Below are 14544 nucleotides of genomic sequence, written 5' to 3'. Positions count from 1 at the left end.
GCTCCAGATATTGCTGCTTCACTGAACAGCATAATGACAGTCTCTTCTTCGACTTCTTTTTCTTCGTCACAAGGGGCTGGCTGTTGTGAAAATCCATGCGGGATTGTTCTTTGTTTTGAAACGGAACTTTATTTTAAAAGGTACTGGGAATTTTTTTTTTTCCAAAAGAATACACTAAAGGAGCAGAAAACAAACTGATTAAAAACCTCTCTCTCTACTCTTTCTCTCTCTCTACTCTTTCTCTCTGTCTCTCTCTCACTCTTTGTGATTGGCACTGCCTCACCTGCCTCCTTTGATTGCATGTCGCTGCAGTTTTTTAGTCACACTTAATGTGTGAGGGTCAATGGTCTGGTGTGCGGGTATGAGTCGTCGACGCCATTTTTTTTTTCCATGCTTATATATTTCAGTCACGATGAGAGCTTTCCCATGCCCCCGCCCCCCCCCCCACACACACATGCTGCCCCCCTGACTATAGTTCACTTGCAATGTTTATATCAAAACCTTTTTCCTCCAAAAACCCTTTTTTCTCTTCACATGAAACACATTGCAAAGTAAAGAGTACCTCACCACAACACAAAAAGATGGAAAAGCCGCGCCGGCGGCCTTTCCAAAGCTAATTGTTTACCCGCCAAAAGGGCAAACTTGCATTTAAATGAAATAAAGTGGCTTAAGAGCCACTAATGGAAGTACTTTCGAGCATCCTTTATTAAAACAGACCTTAATTTATTGGAAGTTTGTCCTTCCCTCTTGTCTCCAGCCCCTCCCATCCCCTTCCTCAGCGCTAATCCAGGCCCGTTGGCGCTCATCCTGACGGCCAATGAAATTGAGCCTGGCACTCGTAGCGCAACGTTATTAGGGGAGGCACAAGTATGGCTGCCTCCTCATGCTTCCTCGGTTCTTATTCTCACTCAATGCTGCAGGGCTACAATTCCCTTTGACAAGCTCACAGCCCACATTGTGTGTGTGCGTGTGTGTGTGTGTGTGTGTGCGTGTGTGTGCGCTTTCTTGCTAATTGCAGCTATTAGGCCTCCAGGGAGTGTCTTTAAAAGCCGAGCACACTTAATGAGAGCACAGTGAGATAAACGAGAGATTGTATTTCTCGTGTTGGAGAAGCGATCGAGTGACGCTTCTCGTGAAATTGAAGAAGATTCGGGGAGGCAGCCGGGAGATTCTCCTGTAATACTGCTGCAGGTATATTTTGACCCCCAAAAAAAAAAACGGTAATTATATAATTTTCATTTTTGAGCAAATTGTTCCAGAGAGGTAACGATCTACAATTACAGTGGTTATAAAAAGTAAACACACCCCTCTGTGTTGGTGCTTGCAGCAATTATGCAAATCATCAAGTACAAAATGTAGCGTAACAACATGCAACTGTGCCACATACACCTGGAGCCGTTTAGAATCTGTCATACAAGAAATGCCGATTTATTTATTTTTATTTTTTTTTAAAAATATTTTATTTATTTATTTTTAACAATTTTTTTTTTTCGTTAGATCACTCCTTTGAATATTTATTTTTTTCTCTACGCATTTTCAAACCTATCTTTGGGGCATTTTTTAAAATTTATTTATTTTATTTTTTTTAGATATTAACTGGCATTATGTCAAATATGGAATATGATTAGATTTCCACATCTTGCGTTCATGACCTCTGCATTTTCCTGCAAAGAGGCCAGGCGTATACATCGTCACCACGCCGTTTCCCCATCGGACGGATGGCAACAGATCAATTTGTCATTTCACGCGACCCGTTTGGTAAGAAAAGGTGACGCCGATCCTCCGAATGAATTTGCAGCGAGAAAAGCGATCGTGCTTGAGGAAACGAGAATGACCTGCTTCCATATATTTCTCTTTATGCAAATGATTGGAGGCTGAGAAGGTACGACGATGCTATTCTTGCACATACGGCGGCGATCAGAACACAAATTAGCTTGCTTTGCTCTCGGCGTGCCGGCTTTAATGATGAGGATGATGGAGAGACATTCACAAGGCCTTCTCTCTCTCTCTCTCTCTCTCTCTCTCTCTCTTTGCTCTTTTGTATCGTCGACTGGAATGAAGTTGCTCTCGTCATTGTCTAGGTCCAGCGGCGCTCAAATGCTTCTTCCTCCTCCTCAAATCCAGATGAATATATTCATCCCTTCTTGTTCTGCTCCTCTTTCAGGATTAACATCTTTGCCGCTCAGACTAGTCAGTGAAGCCATTTTTTCAGGGGGTGGAGCTAAAATGGCCAAAATATTAGCGGTCTCTATAATCTAAACAATGAGTTGGCAGCGTCAAAAACGGGAGCAGGCTGCGTCTACTTGAAGGCCGATCCGGACAGATGCCGTCGGCGTGTTCAAAGGGCTTCATTAACATTGTAATCTGCTTCTGCTCAGATGGGTCAACTATCGCTATTTGGACGTGCGGGGCTGGCTGTCAGATGTGCTGGGTGGCCCGGTAATGACGGTGATATTTCATGCATCTCGGCGCCACAATCTCCCCGACGCGTACCAAACATCAATTGTACAATTTAAATGCAAACCCGAGCCGTGTGATGTCGAATATGCGCTCTTTATTTGAAATTTTGAAAGGGGGGGTGGGGGGGGGCGTAATAATTGCCATGTTCTATTCAAAGCCTTAAAGGGATATGGAAGCCGTAAAAAAGTTATTTTGTCTAATTTGTGGAATTTAATGCCATTATTATTTTTGTACAATTAAAAACTTTTAAAAAAAACTTTTGACTGAAAATGATGTCAGTCGGGTAAGAGCCAATCACGCGTTAGCTGAGCCATCCTTAATTACTTGTATGAAGACACAATAAAAAAAAAAAAAAATTTAATAAAAAAAGATTGTCATTGACTGATTCCGATTGTCGTGACAAAGAGTGAATCTAAAAAGTCTACACACCCTTGCTCAAATATAACTTTTACTGCGGATAAAACCGAAACTTTTTCTCTCATTATTGCAAGCTATAACTTTTTTTTTTGTCCTGACACTGACCACTATTTGGAACTGTTCATATTTCCTCCCACCTTGCCTTAGGCTTCAGTTCTGGATGAGGAAAAAGAGCTTGTCGGCATGAGCAACTATGCCATTGTAAAAAAAATCAAATACAATAATTATTTTTATTTTTTTTTAAATGGCGGCGTGAAACTATACATGCCCTTTAATTTGTACTTTTAACGGAAGCCTGAAACGCCCTTAAGAGCTGTCGGATGGAGTAGGGACCAGAAAATCTTGTAAGATTTTAAAATAAATAAATAAATAAATACAACCAAAAAAATACAAATAAAAACCTGAATGCAAACAGATGTTTTTTTTTCCCCTGCCGTGACCGATGACGTCCACGCTGAATTATTTAAGGTAGCGGGTCAATATGTACAACATGAGCACAGGGGCCTTTAATCTGCGCCGTCTTGAGGGAAATCAGGCCGGAAAGGTTTTGTATAGCGCTTAATCAATACGTCCTTTTGGATGCGAGAACGCGCGTTGTTACTTGGATAATGTTTGCAGACATGCATTTTTTTAAATGTTTTTTTTGGGAGGTCACAATACGGTTTTATTTCACTGATCTTACAAAAATATAATACATTCCAGCATGAAAGTGAAACAAAGCTTACATAAGTTATATGTGATAGCGGTAATCGGTATAATCGGTAATAATGTGTACCGATGAATTCAACGACATGAAAGTTGTTCTTAAAATATTTTTAGCCTTTTTTAATCAAACAGATTTTGCAAAGCAGAGTGTGCACATTCTTTCCACTTTTTTTTTTTTTTTCCCTCTTTTTCATGAACTACTGACATTTAACACTGCCGTTATATCTTTTCATATCCACTTTGGCTGCGCGGTGAGAACTATTCATTTACAAGCATAAAGGAATGTTTTCCAACCGAGGTTGTAAATGGATGAGGGTCAGGACCGTCTACGCTACGATCGCTATTTTTGCTTGGCATTTGCTCAAGAAAGTGGAAAAGAAACAGTCGCGCCTCTTTCCACGAGCTCGCTATCCAAGCCTACGAAACAGCCGACACACCTTTTCTTCTTTTCACCCGGTGGGGGAAATTCCCTCGCATCCAAGCTGGCGCTGAAAGATCAAGCCACTCGCAATTTCGTGGAAACGCCACACCGCCGCTCCGCTCGGGCAACAGGGCCCGCTCTGTCCGGTTATCTTCTCGGTTTTGATAACATTTCCAAAACAGGCGAGGGGCTGTGCGGGGCCCAGATGTTTGCAGCGGTGTTTTGACCTTTTTGATGGGCGTGAATAGAAATGGATATCCTGTAGTGTTGATGTCGGGAAAGCAAGCATTTTTTTTTTTTTTTTTCGTCTTTTGGATTGGTGGTGGCCTTTTGCCGTCTCACTGCTCGGTGTGTCTTGAATGAAGCCACATTCGTTTTTACTTCTCAGAGTTGGAAAAAGTAACTTCCAAATAATAAATACATTATGATAACAGAATAATTAATTGAATGCACGAAAATAGTTTATTCCTACTCAATCCAACTTACTCAATTTTTCAGACATGGTAGCTGCCGATTTTATTCATCGGTAAAAAACATCTTAGCTTTGGTCTTAGTTTTAGTGTTATCGATAAAAATGAGTGATGTCAAGTGATTTTTTTTTTTTAACCAATTAATCACAAAAAAATTCCATGATTAATTGCAATTAATCACATTTTTCAACTACTATATTTATGTGTAAGCTTGTAACTTAAATATCTTGGAATTAATGCAAATTCACCAAATATGAATTATATTTAATTCATAGACTGTTCTAAGAGCTTTCTTTTGATTCTTGAATATCATCCAAAGGGAGACTTCTTTACAGGGATTTTTCTTTCTCAAAACGACCCACAGAAATGGCATTTAAAAGGGGGTGTGTAGACTTTTGCAAAGCACCGAGTGAGAGTGGCTGTCATGTTGCCGAGCGCTGTCGAATCGCTCCTAACTAAACGCAAGTTCGCCCTGCGCGTCTCCGGCTGACATTGACTGGACTTTGTTGACGCGCGGCGGCAGCGGCGGCGGCGAGGAGGAGGAGAGACGAGGCGAGGATGAAGCGATACGGGCGGGAAAGCGAAGCGTCGAGGCCTTTATCACCTCCCTGCACATTGGGGCGCCAGGTTATTGTGTCATTAACGCGGAGCAAGTCAACCTTGATAATACTTAAATTATGTATGACGCGCAGGCAACCTGCGCTTGGCAAAGTGTTTTCGTTTTTTTTTTTTTTTTTTGCCTCTGCCGTTTGCTGCTGCGATCTGACGGAAAATTATAGCGTTTATCAAATCAAAGTGTTTATTAACGCAGCGTGTGAAAGAGAATATCTCAGGTTTTCCAATTTGTAGTCCGGACGAGAAATTGGATTTGACCCTCAAGCAACGTTCAAAGATCATCAATCTTTTAGCGATTGTTTCTCTTGGACCAAGTAAGAACATGACAGCGTTTACTTTTAAGAGATACAAAATGTATCAAATTACTTAAAGGGGACGTCAAGCCCAAAAAAAAGTCTTTGGAATATTTTCTATCCGCAAGTCTAATCATGGAATTCTGATTTCATATTGCGTTTGTGGAATATGAATTAAGCAGTAAAGTCTGCCCGTTTTTCTACATCTCAGGAGGCGGCCATTTTGTCACTTCTGTCGACTAAAAATGACATCACAGTCGCTCGGGGTTCAGCTAAACAGGTGAGCCGTTATAGCTCGTTATCTGAGCCTTGAGCAACTCTGATGTCATTTTCATTTGACAGACGTGACAAAATGGCCGCCTCTTGAGAGTCAATTTTGCTGCTCGATTCGATTCTTAATCTGAATGTCGCATTCGGACGAGTGAAGACACAGGTTGACTTCGCCTTCAAATATATTTCTTAGAGTCCTGGCTAGAAGCGGAAAGATGATTAAGTATCATTACAAAATGTCTCTTTCATACCTTTCCACGCCTCCTCATCATCCACTAAACACACTTTGAGAAGCCACGACAGAAAACGGGAAGGATGGATGGCATAAATCTTTAATATGGCCGCCAAATTTGTCCCATCCAGATGTGACGAACTACAGCGGCCGCTAAGGATGAATCAGGAAGAAATAAGACAAGGTGGGGCACATATACTAAATAGAAGGATGAACTAGTTGCAAAGTCAGCGTTGATAAGGAAGGTGTGTGTGTGTGTGTGTGTGCTGTAAATTGTCCACATTGAGTAAAGAGCCCGATGGAATAGCGTCATCTATCATCTGCTAATGGTGTTGGCCCCGAGTCAAATTTTTGGAGAATCGCTCTTTCTCTATCATTATGACTTAATGACTCCTGGACGCGTCTCCTTTTTCGCTCTGCATGCCGTCTCAACTGCGAGATTTAGTGCCGCGCTCGCACTGCATTTGGCAAGGCAGCCGTGCCTCTGCAGTGCCTTTTGCGCCATCCGACTCATCCCTGTTGGGCTTTTTTTTTTCTTTTTTTTTTTTTGCTTATCATGTACTTTCATCAATGGGGATTTCACTGAGATGAAAGTGGGAGAAAATTTCACTGTATTGAAATGGCGGCGACGATCAATAATTGAAAAGAAGGGTGGAAGGGTCGAATATACTACGGTTAATTGTTGCTTATTGCAAAATCACCGATTCGCAGATTTAAAAAAAAAAAAAAATCTCCTTCTTGGTGCGAAGAAACTGTTTTTTTTTTTTTTTTTTTTTTTTTTTTTTTTTTTTTTTTTTCATTTAGACTAAAGTAGCGCTTTGCTGCCATTTTTGGGCAACTATGTTGATATTAACTAAGTAGTTTCATTTAGTGCATTGGCACCTTTGGGCACTTTTAGGGTGGCATCAATTTGTTTCCATAATTATTTTTTCAACCAAATCAGCACTGACACTGAGTTGTGCTGCTATATTTTTTTTTGGGGTGAGGGGGGGGGCAATCGGATTGTCAGTGGCGGCGAATGTTAATGAGGATGGCATTTCTATATCGGGACCGAAACTGTGAGCTTAGTGATGGCGGTTAACACAACCGCGCGCTAAAATAAACTTCTACACAAACCCCCCCCGTCCTCCCCCTCCCCCTCGCCGCCCCCCAAATATGAACACTCATCAATTTGACCTGCCTTCATTAAAGTGGCTCGCCCTAAGCTTTAATTATAGGATTAAAGTGCAGTGGCGAGGACGAGCAAAGCAAGGGTGCTCGGGTGCAACTGCCGAAGCACACACGGCACAAAATTCTCATTTCTACACCCCCCCCCCCACTCCCTCGAGGCAGGCAGCTGTACACAATTCCATGTTTTTTGGAAGCAAGTCACAGGAGAAAAGCAAGACAACACCTGGGTGAGTGCGGTCTTGACCGATGGGCTCGCAAACACTCGCACAAATAAGCCCAAGGTTATTTTGTTATTTGTCTGAGAGCAGATAAGGCGAACTCGCACTCTTCAATAACATCACGATGCGCACGTTCTACTAGTGCACAGCGAGAACAAACCGCGTGCTAAGTAGGAACTCTTTAAAGATGTCGATGATATATGATCAACTGCCTTCTGTAATAATTCATTAAATCCACCCTTTTTTTTTTTATTTTAAATGCATTTTTGTTTTCCTGAGAGTGAGCTGTGGGCGCGGGGTACAATCAGGACTCGTCACCAGCCGGTTGCCGGGCGCATAGAGTCTAAAAAGAAGTTCCTCCTCTTATTTCAACATAGTTCAACAGGCATCCATGATGGTGCCAAAGCAATATTTCGATATTAGACGGGGCAAAATTATTATTATTTATTTATTTTTAATTGCATAACCAGTTTTCCTGCTACGTTTTTTTAATTCTTACATCGACGCTAACATGACCGACTCAATCAAACCGTCGGCCACCTCCCGTGGAAAAAAATATCCGGCTACTCGGATTATTTGGTAAATCCTTTGGGATCATCTTGAAGAGCACGACTTTGAATATTGCGATGGCTGCACAACTGATGATTGAGTAAACAAAGCCCGACGTGGGTTCATTGAAATGTTTTTTGAAGGAAGGCGATGACAAAGAATTAAGAGAAGAGCCTCTGGTGGCTGGCTCCGAGCAATTTGCGGCAAAGCCTCATGAGATGGCTACGCTTCTAGGAAGTGATTATGATGACGCTTTCTATATGTGTGTGCGTGTGTGTGTGTGTGTGTGCGTGTGCGTGTGCTGCTGAGGAGAGGAAAGATGAGGCGAGAGCGAGCCAAGGGCGGCGTGAGGCTTATTGAGGCCAACAGAGGCCATTGTTATCTGTAATATCAGTCTGAGCGTTCTGTATCAGATGCAGCTGCTCAACGATGGAAATTAGACTTGTTGCTCGCTAAACCCCGCTCACGCCAAGGGCACATTCGCACAAATGAAGAAAGGGGCGGGCGATATGGTGGCGCTCGCGGATGCCCGACGCTGAAGATGACGGCCGGCGCCAGCCTGCCCCCTTCCTCGAACGAGGCTAACTTTTTATTGCTGTGGTTTGCTATTCTGCTCTGGAAAAAAAAATGAAAAATTAAACTGGCGTCTTTATTTCAAATATGAATTGACTTCCGCGTAAAAGAGGGAGGACGTATATTTCGATTTCATATGCCAACCATAATAGCGTTGAAGCACTCAAAGCATGGCTGAATCCTTTAATTGAACACAGGCGTGTCCCGGTATGCCTCATTATGGAGTAGACGAACCAAATTACGTTTAATAATAAACAGAGCCGGGCGGGCACTTGACCCTTTTTTCGCCAGTCAGTCCCTTGCACTCCGAGCTTTGTATCGTTCCGGCCTCTACTCTCCGGCCTTATTCCTAAAAATTGTCGGCCCCCGACCCCGTTCTGGACTACACCCCAAAAAAAAAAATTTTTTTAAAGTGTGTGTGTGTTTGTGTGAGACGCCAAATTTGCTTATGTTATTATGGTCTTATTAGTCTTCTTCTTTTTCGTCCCATTCTTCTTTCTTCATCTCCATGATTGTGGCAAATGCAAGCGAGTACGCACAGTTGATGTTGTAGCGATTGCGCTAGCTGGAGTCATTTTACAATACCATCAAATATATGTAAAGGAAAATGGGAAAAATCGATTTCTGAAGTAGCGACAAAATTTGTCGGCGGTAAAACTGTTTTCAAGTTATTCCGCATCAAGCCAATCGCAAAACCGTCACGTTGACTGGAACCATCTTGTCTCCTTGTCAGTCTTGATCCAGTAACACGCCAGTAAGGATTCCGTGTGATCACAAAGCGGTGAATCTTGCTCAATTTTTTTTTTTTTTTTTTGCTATCTCACCAGGATCCGCTGTGGAACCACCCGGATATAAATCTTTGGAATTTACAACCTGTGCTGCAGTCAGCTCTCTGTTCCGATGCCCTCCACCTCCTCCTGATCTTGTCTGTGTAAAGCCTGGTTGCCTTTAATACTGTTGTCACGCCACATATCAGCGAATGTTGTTTGCGCTGTCACTCTGTTACTGTATGGCACCCTCGGCGATAAGGACCTCTGAAGAAAGCGGGAAAAAAAAAAAAAAAATCAGGCACAGGACATTTGCATTTTCTTGGGGTATCGCTTGCGTACATTGATCAACCCGCAACCGTTCATTTATAAATTGCTGGCAACAAAACTTTCCCAATTAATTTTTCATCCCCTCGCGTCATTTAACTCATTCATATTACATGAGCGGGTTGTGTTACATTTTGCCGTTCTCACTCTGTCTCAAACTGGTCATTGGATGTTCAACCAAGCAGAAATTGTTTTGCCCACTAGGGGGCGTATGCGACCGTGCCCCTGAACACAAAGCTGTAAATAATCTCCAAAAGTGTACCGTACTCTAAAGATTTTTAGTGCGGTGGGCCACACGACGGCCGTTTTGTGCAGCTAGCATGGTGATCGATTCCCGCTCGGAGTGAATGTTGTCTGTCTCGATGCGCTCCGCGATTGGCTGGCGCGTACGCCGCCTCTAGCTCGGTCATCGAAATGGATGCAAAAAAAAAAATGCCTTAATTTTCCAACAGTTATCCCGCAACAATCCATTCCTGTTACCACATCGAAGCCTCTAATATCATTTGACAGCTGTTGAAATGAGACCCCCCCTCAAATATATATATATATATATATGTGCAAATATAATATATAATTTAAATAAATATATCAATTAAATTAAAGATTAAATAATAAATAAATATGAAATAAAATAAAATAAATAAAAAAAATTGAATTAATTATGTCTTTACCTTGATTGGTGAAATTGTATGAAAATGATCCACACATTTAACAAAATCTGTCGGTTGCCACGACGGGCCGCACCGATGACAAGGAAAAAAAAAACTTGTCCCGATGCCAACTTTCTCGCCCATATTTGTCTCACTTTTTTTTGTTAATATCATCTTATAGTTGTTGCCTTGTGTTGAAATCTCGACCCCCCCCCAATTACGTCCCCTCACCCAACAGTCTTCCCTCTGTTTCTGACACAATAAACAATCCTGTGCCGGTCTGCGCTTCCCTCTGCACGATTAAACAGTCCAGCCGGGAGCTGCGATGTTCAGCTTCCGCTTGTTTCATTTCGCATCTCCATCAGCCTCATTAGCATTCCCGACCGGTGTTTTGCTCTGAAGTCATCTCTACTTTTCTCCCTTTTATCAATCTTGCCTCTCACCTGCTGCCTTATTGGTTGGCAGTATATAACCTCCGCTTTCCGTCAATTACAAGATAATCTAAGACGTTATCACAAACAAAATGGATGGACGCCGTGTTACATGCGAGCTTTTTATTTCGTGTTCCCCACCGTCTAGTTAAAGCAGCCGGGAAGCGTCGGCGGAGTCGTAACACGGAGTCAATTATCCTTAAAAAGACGATGGCACTTGGCTAAGCGGTCAGTGTGATGGCTTGGTTATATTTCTTCGTTTGGGTGAATTGATGATACCTTAAATAGCGGTGGGAAACTTTTCCCTGTCAGTTAGGAAGAAAAGTGCAGGCAGAAAAGTTCAAAGAAAACATGGTGAATCAGCATTTGACTGTTATGCCGCTTGTTGTGAAATGCACTATAAAAATGAAGTTGTATGGAAAGGGAATAAGATTGCAACAGAATTGAAGTCAACCACGTGTGATTTTTGAATCCAGCTTCAAATCTTAAAAAAAAAAAATGAAATTAATATTAAAAACAAGCTACCACTTTAAAACAAGTACAAAGCGCAACCTTACGAATTCTTTTTTAATTCAATCTAAACACGGTAAAAAAATGCAACAGTAATATTTGTAGTGCAAGGTGTGAAATAATTATAGCAATATTTGATACAAATATGAAATTTAATTCACAATAAATGGTGCATGCTTAATAGATGTATTGCACGTTAAAACTTCAAGTAAATGATGTGCAAATCACTCACATTCCGCAGTCATACCGAGTTCAAATAAAGATGTATAAATATGGATTATAATGCAAATACGTATTGTACAGTGCGCATTAAGATATGTTAATTTCGGCTAAAACTGCATAAAGAATCGTTCTCTGCATACTAATTTGAATCTCTTGCGGCTTCGGGTCAAAGCTCGCCATAACTTTTACCATTACTTTGTGTTACATTTTAAACCACACAATAATGTACATTTTATTGTAAATAAATCACACCGAAAGTGACTCTCAGGAAATGAATATATTTTAGCTTTTCGAGCTATAAAAAAAATAAAAATCGTCAAAACATCCTGAAGCAGTGAGGTGCACCAGAACAGAACCGGATGACTGATGAGCGCCCAAATAGGCCTGCGTAATGTTTCACTGATGGACTGACTTGTCTCCATGGAGGCATTTCAGACAAATTCCAGCAGATGAATTTCGTGCGAGAGAAGAGGGAGGGGGGGGGGGTAAAAAAAAGAAATAAATAAAAATCCTGCGGAGTATATGCGCCAGGCTAAATATTGTCCGGGGAAAAGACGCCCTCTTCTGGCAAGGACAGGATGTGCAGGTGATTCCAAGAGGAGCACAGAGAATCATTTGTCTCTCTCTCTCTCTCTTCTTCCTCTCGCTCTCAAGTATCCGAGTTCAGCCAATCTGCGCGCAGTGACGCAGAGAGAAAGGCTGGATCTTGCCTTGACTTCCCCATCATATTTAACACCCTCCCAGATGCTCACTTGCTACGAGGCGTGCTTCTTTCTCCTCTCGTGTGCAGCTGCACGCCCTGAAGGTGTCTCGCTCCCTCTCTCGTCTTGTTACCTGTGCAAACAGAGTCGTCTCCGGTGAGAATTGCTAACCTCGGAGAGCTGTTTTTTTTTTTTTTTTTTTTTTCTCGGAGAAGTGCGCGTCGAGCACTTTCGGGGACTTTGCCGTCAAAAATAAGCAACAACAACAACAACAAAAAAAAAAAGGTTGATAGGGAAGCGCGCAGCTGAGTGGTGCGTTGTCGCTTTTTTTTTTTTTTTTTTCTCGCATTCCGCGCGGACGTTGGACCGACGCGCGTCCTCGGACCTCCCTGTTTAACGGATCCATATTAGGTTCCGCCTTTGGCCTGATGTGTTTGGAGAGCGGCCGCGTGACGACGATGTGGCAAATCGACCGTTGGGCTGAACCCGCTCGACCCGGTCCACCTGGACGCTTGCTGATAAATCTTTGAATAATCTGCACCCCCCCCCCCTCCCGCCCTCCTTCTTCGAAAAAAAAACGGACTCTGATGCTGAAACCACAACGCTTGAACACTGAATCCTCGACTCAAGACGGCAAGTGAAGATGGGTCATTGGTGTTTAATGTATATTTCATTAGACTGGCGTCCAGTCTGATTAACATCATCAGCGATGTAGTCAGCCTGTGCATATGCGTGCTCATCATCTGCAGTAAATACTCACATCTGCTCAAAAGGGAGACCATGAAGATGATCCTCCTTCGCAAATTCCGCGTTTTGATCCTCATGGTGTTCTTGGTGGCGTGCTCCATGCACATCATGATTGACTTACTGCCCAAACTGGAGAGGCAAGGCGTGGGAGGCTGCTCCTGCTCGCACACGCCCAGCGAGGAGCCTCGCAGCTGGGCCAAGCAAGGCTGGCCCAACAAGCACACGCTACGCATCCTGCAGGACTTCAGCAACGAGCCGAGCACCTCCAACGTCTCGTCCCATTCCCTGGAGAAAGGACCCGTTGCTGGAGATAAGTCTCAGGGGTTCGGGAGGCCGGAGCAGAACTCGGGCCAGGATGGAGACAGGAGGAGGCGGTTCATCCAGGACGCGGGAGTCGGCAAGAATACGCCGGCCGCGGGTTCAAGGCTGGCTGCCCTCTACGAGCACCCTTTGTATAAAAGACCTTTGCCTACGCTCACTGATGAGGAGACGCTGTTCAACGTCAACACTGACATCAGATTTGACCCCAAAGCTGCAGAACAGGAATGGTTAAGTATTTATTTTTTTTTTTTTGCTATTTATCATCATGAATCCCAACATTTGTAATTCAGCCCAGTGAGGTTCAGGGTTTGAATTTTGTGGCGTTTGTATGTTTTCTCTGGCTACGTTTCAGATAGCGTAAATGTGCATGTAATATAAAAGGTAAGAAAAATTGGCAGAGATTTAATGCCAAAAATGTAAAAAAAAAAAAAAAAAATGTTGCAAGAAATGTGAAGTCAACCAATTTTATTTGCTTAAGTGGACCTAAAAAAGTGACGTGGTGGCCGTTATCTGGCCCCCAGGCCTTGGGTTTGACACCTGCACTCTAAATGTTTTATTCTTTCGGCATTTTTTTTCCCCTTTCAGTCGAGTTTTTGCCAAACTTTCCCCATCGTCCCCACGCCGCTTTCATGATTGCAAAGTTTCCTGTTTCCGGTTTTGTTAGAGCTCAACTATTGGTTGTTGGTTGCGCCACGTCATCGTAAAGACCGCAACACTTCTGATATTACCAAACACGTGTGATGTTACCGTAAGGCCAAGACTAGGAAATTGTCTGAGTTTCATTTTTGGACTCGCAAATCGTTCTGCGTCAGCTTTTAGTTGCCTGTCGCCATGACGATCAGTCCAAGATGTTTCTCCATATCGTGATTCCCGCCCAAGGTCAGCTGGGTTGGGCTTTACCTCGACTCGAATCGACGGATGAATTCGTTTCACATATGAAGCCGCGCTACCGTTAAAAAAAAAACCCAAAAAACTGACAATCCTCCCACGCAGGAACGGCGAAGGCAACCCTGAGGAGTTCAGCCCGACCGGCGATCTGACGGCCGACTCGTACCCCAACTGGCTGCGCTTCCACATTGGAATTAATCGATACGAGCTCTACTCCAGACACAACCCGGTCATCGACGCTCTGCTGAGGGATCTCGTCAACCAGAGGATCACCAGCGTGGGTGAGTCGCACTTCTTCCGTTCCGCCGAAAATGTGGGGTATATTTGTGTCAGTAGCTCAGACTGCTAGTTTGTGACGTCACGGAGTGGGCGGAGCAGACAAAGGTGGCGCTCACTTTCACAAGCATTCGTGCACGGATGCGATCAGCTCTTCGATAGTCTGCAAGCACCGAGGAAGAAGGCGTCACGACTTACAGCGCACCTGCGATTTTTTATTTTTTTATTTTTTTAAATATAAATTGGGCTCTCCGCAGAGAGTTTGAAAAACCTCCTGACTGTGAGGGAAAGTAGACACCTGACAGAGCTGC

The 14544-nt window shown here is 43.1% G+C and overlaps 1 protein-coding gene and 1 long non-coding RNA gene across 2 annotated transcripts in view; both read left to right on the top strand.

The window, feature by feature from the left end:
• The window catches only part of LOC148317507 (uncharacterized), a 30866-nt gene extending 20368 nt beyond the window's left edge, over nt 1-10498 (top strand). The window contains exon 3 of the long non-coding RNA XR_015840022.1: nt 9221-10498. This is a non-coding gene — a long non-coding RNA (uncharacterized LOC148317507). The remainder of the gene's footprint in view (nt 1-9220) is intronic.
• A 1842-nt stretch (nt 10499-12340) lies between these two features.
• The window catches only part of fam20cb (FAM20C golgi associated secretory pathway kinase b), a 35809-nt gene continuing 33605 nt past the window's right edge, over nt 12341-14544 (top strand). Inside the window, exons 1-2 of the mRNA XM_088284057.1 lie at nt 12341-13296; nt 14063-14238. Coding sequence (XP_088140183.1) covers nt 12782-13296; nt 14063-14238 — 691 coding nt within the window. The 5' untranslated portion in view covers nt 12341-12781. The remainder of the gene's footprint in view (nt 13297-14062; nt 14239-14544) is intronic.

Source organism: Idiotropiscis lumnitzeri, chromosome 20, assembly GCF_059441095.1.
Source record: "Idiotropiscis lumnitzeri isolate Australia: NSW breed Sydney's pygmy pipehorse chromosome 20, RoL_Ilum_1.0, whole genome shotgun sequence".
Taxonomy (NCBI): domain Eukaryota; kingdom Metazoa; phylum Chordata; class Actinopteri; order Syngnathiformes; family Syngnathidae; genus Idiotropiscis; species Idiotropiscis lumnitzeri.
This window is presented reverse-complemented; position numbering and strand designations above follow the sequence as displayed.